General features: G+C 47.3%; 1 protein-coding gene across 17 annotated transcripts in view; it reads left to right on the top strand.

The window, feature by feature from the left end:
- The first annotated feature begins 2,622 nt into the window (after positions 1-2,622).
- Positions 2,623-9,620, top strand: part of tnikb (TRAF2 and NCK interacting kinase b) — a 38,514-nt gene continuing 31,516 nt past the window's right edge. For 6 of the 17 annotated variants that reach the window (XM_081718283.1, XM_081718267.1, XM_081718263.1 and 3 more), the window contains exon 1: positions 2,630-3,011. In XM_081718283.1, coding sequence (XP_081574409.1) covers positions 2,952-3,011 — 60 coding nt within the window. In that variant the 5' untranslated portion in view covers positions 2,630-2,951. Of the gene's footprint in view, positions 3,012-3,940; positions 4,170-9,620 lie in introns of all 17 variants that reach the window. The other 11 variants (XM_027008043.3, XM_081718295.1, XM_027008042.3 and 8 more) reach the window with 7 other exon arrangements.

Genomic DNA, 9,620 nt, shown 5'->3' with positions numbered 1-9,620 from the left:
ATCTGCAATAACTTGCTCACAACTGTTTTAATTACTGGTTGCCAGTTGATTATATATTGAATTGTTGTGCACCTAACTCAGACCCCCTAGTCCTTGCCCTAAGTTTTTAATTGAAGCCCTTATTTTTATATTGAATCAGGTGAAAAGCAGAGAAAGACGAAGGATGGACTCAGTGTAGGAAGATATAGGTGTGTGTGTTTTCAAGCGTAGATGTCTACACAAGATCCGTATTGTGTTTTACTAAGCAAGTCCAGCAGGCAGTGACAGAGTGAGAGAGAGAGAAGTGAGGAAGACCCTACTGTGTTTGGAGTGTTTTTCCTTTGATTTGTTAGATTTGTTTGCACATGCTTTTTAAATGTATTTGCTTGCCCTGGTGTGTTAGCTCCTGGCCTGGGGCTGTTTGGCATCTTTGACTCTTCACACAAGGGTGATTGACAGGCACGAACCTTCTGAGAAGCATTTGAAGTTACCCCAGCAGTTTCCTCCAGCCTCACCCTGAAGCTCTACACTAAAGGCCTAAGTGGGTTTTGAGCTTCATTTCGAGGGAAGAATGGCTTCTGATCCTTTTTCTTTACTCATGCAGCATAGCTACCACCTTGTGAGATGATGATGATGATGATGATGATAAATTGTGGCTCTAGAATCTTCTCTACACCTTTTCTACCCTATACTTTGCCCACTGCTTTGCCAGTAAAATGGCATTTCTTCCTGTTTCTTTGTTTACTTAATAAGGTGGCCATTTGAAGTTCAGATCTGAGCTTCCTTGCCTGATTAACCTACTTAAAGTATGATTCATGCCTCTCCTGGATTCACATGCAAATCATTGCATAACTCCAGCTATGCCTCTCCCAAGTTTTCCACAATTAGCTGTTTGTGCCAGCCCTAGCCAACCCTTGCATTAAAGAATTTTTCATTTAGAAATGTAATATTTTGGTATTAAATAGCCAGGATGATACTGCCACAATTCACCCTAGACTCCAGAAGGTGGTAGAGTAATTATTGTCCAGACTAAAATGAAAATTTCTGGAAAAGGAAAAATACATTAGTAAAAAAAGGTCTTAAAACACAGCACTGCCATAAGGGCACAAACTCTCTCTCTCTTACTCTGGTTGCCGTTTCATTGTAAGGTCAACGCTCTCTAAGGCTTGGCACCTCGATTTTGAGAGCCCAGGCCAGCCTTGCACCCTGCAGGCTACCTAAACATGAGTGACATGCCAAAACAGAGTTGGGTTTACATTTGAAGCCAAAGGCATGTCACATGTTTTCACATGTGAATGTGGCAGGGGAGTGCTGATGGGCTGACCCGGGCCAGAACTCACCGGTCCTGCTGAGGCATGCCTGTAGAGGCGGAGCTTAACCTAGACTGTGTGTCTGCTGCAGGGACTCCACAGCATTGCTTACTGCTGCTCCTTTGTGGGAAGGAAGAAGGTGAACTACAATAGCAGTTTATTATGAGATTCTGGTGTGCCCATAATTCGCTCTCCTTAAGTCTTTGTGTTCAGTATTGTTTATTGAGAGAGGAACCCCAGAAGACGCTCATAGTATACTGGGTTATTAAAAAGGCCAGATCTATAGGCTTTATAATTGTTTCATTTCCCTTTCCTGGTCTCCTACTTTCTTGTAATTGGCCCCGTCTTTGCTTTTCTCTCGTTCTTACCCTACGCTACCGCTAGATGGCGCACAAAGTAGTCACCATGTACGTCATTCATCTCTGACATACCATAACTGGATAAGCCTCACGGTGACTGAACCAATTTATGAATGAATGTGATCAAGATATGATACAAGTGTTGATGCAAACTCTTTTGATTCAGGTTTGAATCACCACGTTGGCAAATTGCAAATTTTTCCCTGTAGATCAAAGAGATGCCACACAGAATGACGAGTTGACACAGTTGTCAGTCTGCCCAATTCAAAAGCCTAAAATGGCCACGCAAAATACCTTGCAGCTCGCTGTTCGGCACTGTTGACTCGCACAGTGGAAGATGCGAGTGTAGCACAGTGGATGTTTTCTGCTACTGCAGAACCAAAGAGGAAGGGGGTGTTTGCTTGCTTACATAAAGGATAAAGGTGAGAGGAAGCACGCGTTGCCAGTTCGTTTGTTTCTTTCATAAATCTGCCTTCCTGTTTTTTGCTGTTTGTACGCGTTTTTTGAAACACACACATTCACATTGGGGGAGGTGGTCGAGGTCGGCACTGTGGGTTGTTTGTGAGTCAAAGTATGTTTCCGTTTTTTCTTAATCATTAAAATTGTTTTAAACAATTGCTTGTAAATTTTGATGATCTGTACTGCGACACATTTGCCTTTGCAAATGGCTTTGAAAAAGATGTTTTTTCAGTGTCCTATTTGAAAAAGCAAAACAAAAGGGACATACCGCAATCGTACATAAGGCTGTAGATAATGAAAGAGGAAATACTGTTTTCGAAAGAGACGAAGCCACAAACACACAGCCTTAAACACTAAAAGAGGACGACACACGCAGCATGTTTTCGGTTATAACTGTACATACTGTACTGTGTGTGTGTGTGCGTGCATGGCCGTCGGTGATGACACGGTGGGAGTGGCTATATGGGAGCCCCGCCTTCTCCTTCCCCTGGCCACGCCCCAGAACACACGGTGATTGACGCGATTTCACCCAGATGTAACTTGCGCGTCCATGCGCTCTGGTGCCTTCGCCGTGTAATGCTGTAGTTCAACAGTACAAGGGCCATGAAAACGGTGCAAGGCACGTCTGCTTCATACGCGTCAATGTAGCTCCCGAAACGGCTCGGTCCCATCGTGTGGAATAGGGGAGAAGAACGGTGACAGCGAGAGGTTTCAACCCACAAATATCATCCGGGACATTGTGTCCGACTGAAGCGAACCCAAGCAGTGCTGGAGAGGGATTTCTTTACCGCTGTATACATGATTTTTCGGGTATTATAATTCTACATTTTGTTTTGGTAAGACAATGATGGCGAGTGACTCTCCGGCCAGGAGTCTGGACGAGATCGACCTTTCGGCTCTACGGGTGAGTTAAGGATGGAAATTCATCGCTTTGACCGGCGATTACATTTTTTTTTTTCTCAGCATCTCGCTTTTATCTCAATGACGGTAAGCAAAATGGGCGCTCATATTCCGAGCCGTGCACCTGACCAGGCGGCTGGAAATAGCTGACATATAGCACACGAGATGGGCTCAAGGCGCACCAAAAAAAAAAAAGACCCCATCTTTTTAACAGGCATTCCTTAAAAATGATGAATTAACCATCCACTTGAACATATTGCTTTTGAGCACAGGCCTCCGGTTCGAATGCCTGATGGCTTGAGATATATTTTATGTTACTAAGATCTCAGACGACGCTGTGAATAGAAGCGAAGGAATAATGCGGCAACATTGTAAGTGCACAGAATAATCCAGAGACCGTTACTTTATCATGCCGTACAGACCACATTTGACCCTACATGAAGAACGTAGTGTACCAAAGGATTTCGTGAGGGTGTTTTCAATTATGGGACTGGGCATTTATGCAGGTCTGTGATAAACGAAAATCTGACACCCAAGCGTCATTTTTGAAATGCGTTAAGATGGGGGGAATATCTTATTTGTAGTGTAGCTCATAATCCATTTTGATTTTCTCTCATGCCATATCTATGACATTTCGAAATGTTGGTTTTTCAATACAAACAGGAGTAGTTGCCCTTAACTGGCCATTGGATGTCTATTTGTGTGGAATGTTTTCTTTACTCGTGTTCGTGCAATATAACGGCTCATGCAGCACAAACCTACACAGACTAGCGTGTATTTTAGTTGATTCCGCCATTTCATGTGTTTATAGTTGCACTATTTGTGGGTATGATATCCCTTGCGTTCCCTCGACTGATTTGCAGACATACAGATAGACGGTGGCGTTGAGCGTTGCGGTTCGTGGCCTGCCTACTCTTTTGTTCCCCTCTTTAGAGCTCGTAGCTCGGTGACATGCACTCCACGCCTGGGTCGGAATCGCTCGGTCTTTACTGCTGTGTCTTAATTGGGATGCCTCGCAGATCCCCGAGTTCAGCGGTGTCGAAGAAACGAGACGGTCCTTCTTAGACGCTGGCACGTTAGTTATGCAACGTGATCTTACCTGCAACCACCCAATCATGTCTGAACATGAACTGAGCTGTGACGAGCAGGCCTACATTTATGCGTGAGTAACTGGGTTATTCCTGCGTATAGTGTACATTTTAAATGACCATTTAAAATGACCATCTAGTGTGGTGGCCCATCAACTCCTTGTTGGTTATCGCCACCATAAAACCAGATTTCCATTGGTAAAGGATTTCATCAGGTCACCTTCATGTTGCTGATGGTGACTCTACATGTGCTTTTAATAGGCTCACAGCCTTAGGAAAAACAGTCAGACTTGAAAATATATAAAACCATTTAATGGAATTTAATAGCCATGACAACACAGGAAAGGAAGCTGTCAGTCTTGCTTCCATAATAATTGTTTGGGACACATGTTGAGTGAAATTCTTTTCTTTTTCTGTCTTGTTTTACTCATGCTTGGTGTAGGCGAGTGGAAGTCGTGTGCGCCTTGTTTCCTACCTTGTGGATGTCCAAGTCTGAATTCCTCATTCCTGTCTGAAAGCTTGTGAACTCAATTTCAGCCTGCATACTTAGAATTAAAGCGTGCATCCCAAGAAAAATTGAATACAGATTCAGGTTTATCTTCCATGCTACCTTTTGATGTAGTTCAGGTGTCTTGGATGCTGTATTCCCGTTGCCACCACACCCATGGGCTAAGGCTTCCTTGTGCTTGCCCACTTTCCCAGGGTTCTTTGTGCTTGAAATTAGGTCACCCAGTGCCAGATGCATGGCCTTGCCTCACTGGGAAAGCATATCTGTGTTGCATGTTTTGTTTGTGTGGATCTTAGCAGTGGAGTTGGTACAGCTATCCCTGCCCTCTGGTGGAATGTATGGGGGAGGTTTTTTTGTTTGTTTTTTGTTGTTGTTGTTGTTGTTGTTTTTTAGGGTTCACCTGATATGTTTGGTTCTTCTACATGTAAAAATTGCAGCACAAATTCATCAGTTAGATTTTGCCTTGGTAGCTGAGGTGGACTATTCTGCTCGCTGTGAAGCACCTCCATGGTGGCCTAGAGACGTCTGTCTTAACCCAGAATCCAGTTTTTATCAACGGCAAAGGCTTTCGGTCAACAACAAGGCTGCACCCGCTAATATACAGTGTGTTGGCCATGCTCTTTTTGACCAGAGACCTCGGAGCTAATCCTGGGGGGCATGGTCCTTTTTGTTTGGTTGCCAGGTGGGACTTTAAAATTATATGAGTAGGCATATGCTACATGGCAAAAGCCTGTATCACGTATGAAGGAGGACCAGCAAAAGGCCAGGATAGCTGTGCTGTGGTTCAGGCTCGGCTGGGGTTTGTGCTGGATGGGCGGGCAGGCGGGCATTGAAGCCACCGAGCTTCGAACCCTCAAGCGCCCAAACCCTCTCTGGTCTGCTACCACCACCACAGAGTGTTGGGAGGGTACCCATTCTGACAGGCTTGCGGCCTTGTGAGGTGCAGATGGCCGGCATTGGGACCGGCCATGGCGGGCGGACCGTGTGCCCCGAGCGCCTGCTTCAGCTAGGCCTGTCGGTCGGAGTGGAAGCAAAGCACCAACGGGACTAGCTCAGAGGTGTAACGAGCTAATATGCCAGTGTAATTGGTTCCAAATTAGAGCTCCTGCCTGACTGTGTGATTTATGCAAGGAACAAGTGCTTAGGGACATGCGTTGGTTTGTGACTCTCATATAAGGCAGCTGCTCTCCTCAAAAAAAAAAAAAAAAAAAAAAGAAAAGCAAGGGTGCTGAGATTTTTTGAGTGCTGACAGTGGTCTTGCTCAGAATGAGCTGTGCTGTGAGTTTAGAAGTGTTTAATGACATTTAGAAAATGATGTTGATAATTTGTTTCTCCTTTTTACAAAGGCCTCTTCGCGTATTGGTCAGTGTCTTTCCTCTTCTGCCCCGCCGCCCCATTTTTACTCTTCTTATCTAGTAACACAGGCATGATAATGTTTGCTTTTAGGGCAGGTATGTGCTTGTAATTACCATAAAGGCCCTTTGTCAATAGGTCAGACTTCTCCTTTATTCACACATATAGGCTATTACTCAAAAGCCCCTCTAGGCTTGTCATTGTTTTGTAGGCTTGTAGTTGCTGAGCTAAAAGCTTTTGCTCTTCCCAGCATGCCTGAGCAAGTGTTTGTCATTGCCTGTGTTTTGTGCACTTCTAGGGGATTGATTTGCTTAGGGCGTTGTAGTCTCAATCTCTTTAAATGCTGGGAACATTGGTAAACGTGATACATGAACTGTCATCTTTCTGCTTATGCACCTCTGCTTACACCAGCTCATTCTGGGTCATGTGGAGTGGATGTCACTTGTGTGCTGTATGCTTTAAGAACCTTTTATTTCCTAAATGAGTAACTTAAGTTTCATTATATGAGTGTTCTTAAAGATATCCTGGCTGAGGATAATGTTCTAAAGAGAATGCTAAGTGTTTGATGTGTTGCTTCCATCTTCCCCAGAATAATGTGTGCTTTACTTTCAAGGCTTCTGCAGTACCTATATGATCCTTTATGTTCCTCCATCCTCTCAATGCACATGAAGTCCCAAGGCTTGGACATGTGTCTTCTATAATTAGCTAAGCTCCCTTGTCTCCTCACCAGTATAGGCCCATCGTGTGTGGTGATTTACAGTGCACAGTTGCAGTGAGGAGACCTGTGCCTAGAGTTCTGGCCAAGAAGATTTAAAATGAAACGATAAGGTGTCAGCTTTAAAATCAAGGGTCTGTTTAGAGCTATACAGGAAGAGCCACACAGGAATCACAGCCTTTTAAATACATATTACCTTCATTTCAGGGGACAATGAATAATTGGTCAGCTCCCCATACTGTTATTCCATGCCGGAAGTGTGGTGCATAATTAGTTTATGTACAAGAGTGCTAAAATGTACAGTGGATTTAGTTTAGGGGTGAAATGATCCACTGTTTGGGATATTGTTAAGAACCTAGATTTCATTTAGAAAGAACCTGGCAGGGGAAGGAAGACCATTACAGTAGATGACCAAAGAACACTTTCAGATGCAAAGAAAAAAAACTGTTGAACAAATTTACACTGTCTAGGCTGTCAAGACTTTCCATTTAAAACTACACCAGCTTGGTGAACCTGTCTCCAAGGGTTTGCTGCTAAGACCATAAAAACAGCAGTAGAGTTCAGGGACAAACCATTATTGACAGGTGAGACTAAAATGAACCTGTAGCAAAGTGTGAGGAATGAGCAGTGAGGGAAGGAGGCTCTCCTGAGCGAGCCACCTCATCTGTTAAACATGACGGCATGGATGTGCCGAGCTGCGGGCGGAGCTGGCTCACACTCGTCTGTGTTGTTGAGGTGACTGTTGGCAGCCACGACAGGATCTCACTCGGTTGCAGCAGGACAAAGCCCGATGCCAACCACCACAGCGCATGTGGAGCGGGTGCGCGGCGAGTGTGGAGCGGGTACAAGGGTGCGCGGCGAGTGTGGAGCGGGTACGAGGGTGCGCGGCGAGTGTGGAGCGGGTACGAGGGTGCGCGGCGAGTGTGGAGCGGGTATGAGGGTGCGCGGCGAGTGTGGAGCGGGTGCGCGGTGAGTATGGAACGGGTACGAGGGTGCGTGGCGAGTGTGGAGCGGGTGCGCGGTGAGTATGGAACGGGTACGAGGGTGCGCGGCGAGTGTGGAGCGGGTACGAGGGTGCGTGGCAAGTGTAGAGCGGGTGCGCGGCGAGTGTGGGGCGGGTACGAGGGTGCGTGGCAAGTGTAGAGCGGGTGCGCGGCGAGTGTTGAGCGGGTACGAGGATGCGTGGCAAGTGTAGAGCGGGTGCGTGGCGAGTGTGGAACGGGTACGAGGGTGCGCGGCGAGTATGGAGCGGGTACGAGGGTGCGTGGCAAGTGTAGAGCGGGTGCGTGGGGAGTGTGGAGCGGGTACGAGGGTGCGTGGCGAGTGGAGCGGGTACGAGGGTGCGCGGCGAGTGTGGAGCGGGTACGAGGGTGCGCGGCGAGTGTGGAGCGGGTGCGCGGCGAGTGTGGAGCGGGTACGAGGGTGCGTGGCAAGTGTAGAGCGGGTGCGCGGCGAGTGTTGAGCGGGTACGAGGATGCGTGGCAAGTGTAGAGCGGGTGCGTGGCGAGTGTGGAACGGGTACGAGGGTGCGCGGCGAGTATGGAGCGGGTACGAGGGTGCGTGGCAAGTGTAGAGCGGGTGCGTGGGGAGTGTGGAGCGGGTACGAGGGTGCGTGGCGAGTGGAGCGGGTACGAGGGTGCGCGGCGAGTGTGGAGCGGGTACGAGGGTGCGCGGCGAGTGTGGAGCGGGTGCGCGGCGAGTGTGGAGCGGGTACGAGGGTGCGTGGCGAGTGTAGAGTGGGTGCGTGGGGAGTGTGGAGCGGGTACGAGGGTGCGTGGCGAGTGGAGCGGGTACGAGGGTGCGCGGCGAGTGTGGAGCGGGTACGAGGGTGCATGGCAAGTGTAGAGTGGGTGCGCGGCGAGTGTGGAGCGGGTACGAGGGTGCATGGCAAGTGTAGAGCGGGTGCGTGGCGAGTGTGGAGCGGGTACGAGGGTGCGCGGCAAGTGTAGAGCGGGTATGAGGGTGCGCGGCGAGTGTGGAGCGGGTACGAGGGTGCGCGGCGAGTGTAGAGCGGGTGCGCGGCGAGTGTGGGGCGGGTACGAGGGTGCGGAGAGGGTCCGTGGCAAGTGTGGAGCAGGTTTTTAGTGCCAACAAACAGAATGTTCTTGACCCAGCCTGAACCCTGCTGAGCATGCATTTCACTTTTTGACGGAAAGACTGAAGGCAGAAAAGAAAACATTAAACATCTATTAAAACCTGTGGAGTGTCACCTGGAAGCAGATCTGGTTTGCAGGTGTACTGTTACTTAGAGCTTTTACATTTATGCTCAAATTGGTAATCGCTTATTCATAACTATTTAATGTCTTCAGATGGATAACCCCAGCAGTTAAATGACAAAGGCTGAAACTATTAAGTTTCCTGGGTTATTTTTATTCATTTTTAAGATCTGGCTTTATTAATTTTCTTTGCTGGATTGAAGCTTCAGAAGCGTAATTTAAAGAAACCTGATGTGGAATAGTCATAATGCACACTATCTTTGTGTTGTAATTGTGAATGATTGATTTTTTTTTATTTTTATTTTTTTATTATTTATTTATTTATTTTTTTTGGTAACTGTCAAGTGACTTTAGTTAAACCTTCTGAATGGTCTTTGAAATTAAATTCTAAATGAAGTGCATCGCATACTAGCCTGTGTTTTAGTGGACAGTATCGCTACGTTGCGTTTAATACATGATTTGGCTGCAGTCAGTATTACTGCACGATTATCGTGCTGCATATTTAAAGGTCCCGCAATACAGTGGGCTTCTTGTCGCACAAGGTCGGCTCTCGGAAGTGCGACACGAGACGGCCTTGTTCAAATGATGATGAGCCTAATGCCCAGCCCTTCACAGTTCACCATCGTAAGGTGGCCATTTCCACGGTTAAATCCAAAGTGATGGGGCGTCCATCACGGCGTGGCCGTGCTGCTGCTAGCATGCCTGGTCCATGCCCAGAGTGTTCTCGCCCCAG

This window comes from Electrophorus electricus, chromosome 1 (assembly GCF_041902795.1).
Source record: "Electrophorus electricus isolate QZ-2024a chromosome 1, ASM4190279v1, whole genome shotgun sequence".
Taxonomy (NCBI): domain Eukaryota; kingdom Metazoa; phylum Chordata; class Actinopteri; order Gymnotiformes; family Gymnotidae; genus Electrophorus; species Electrophorus electricus.
This window is presented reverse-complemented; position numbering and strand designations above follow the sequence as displayed.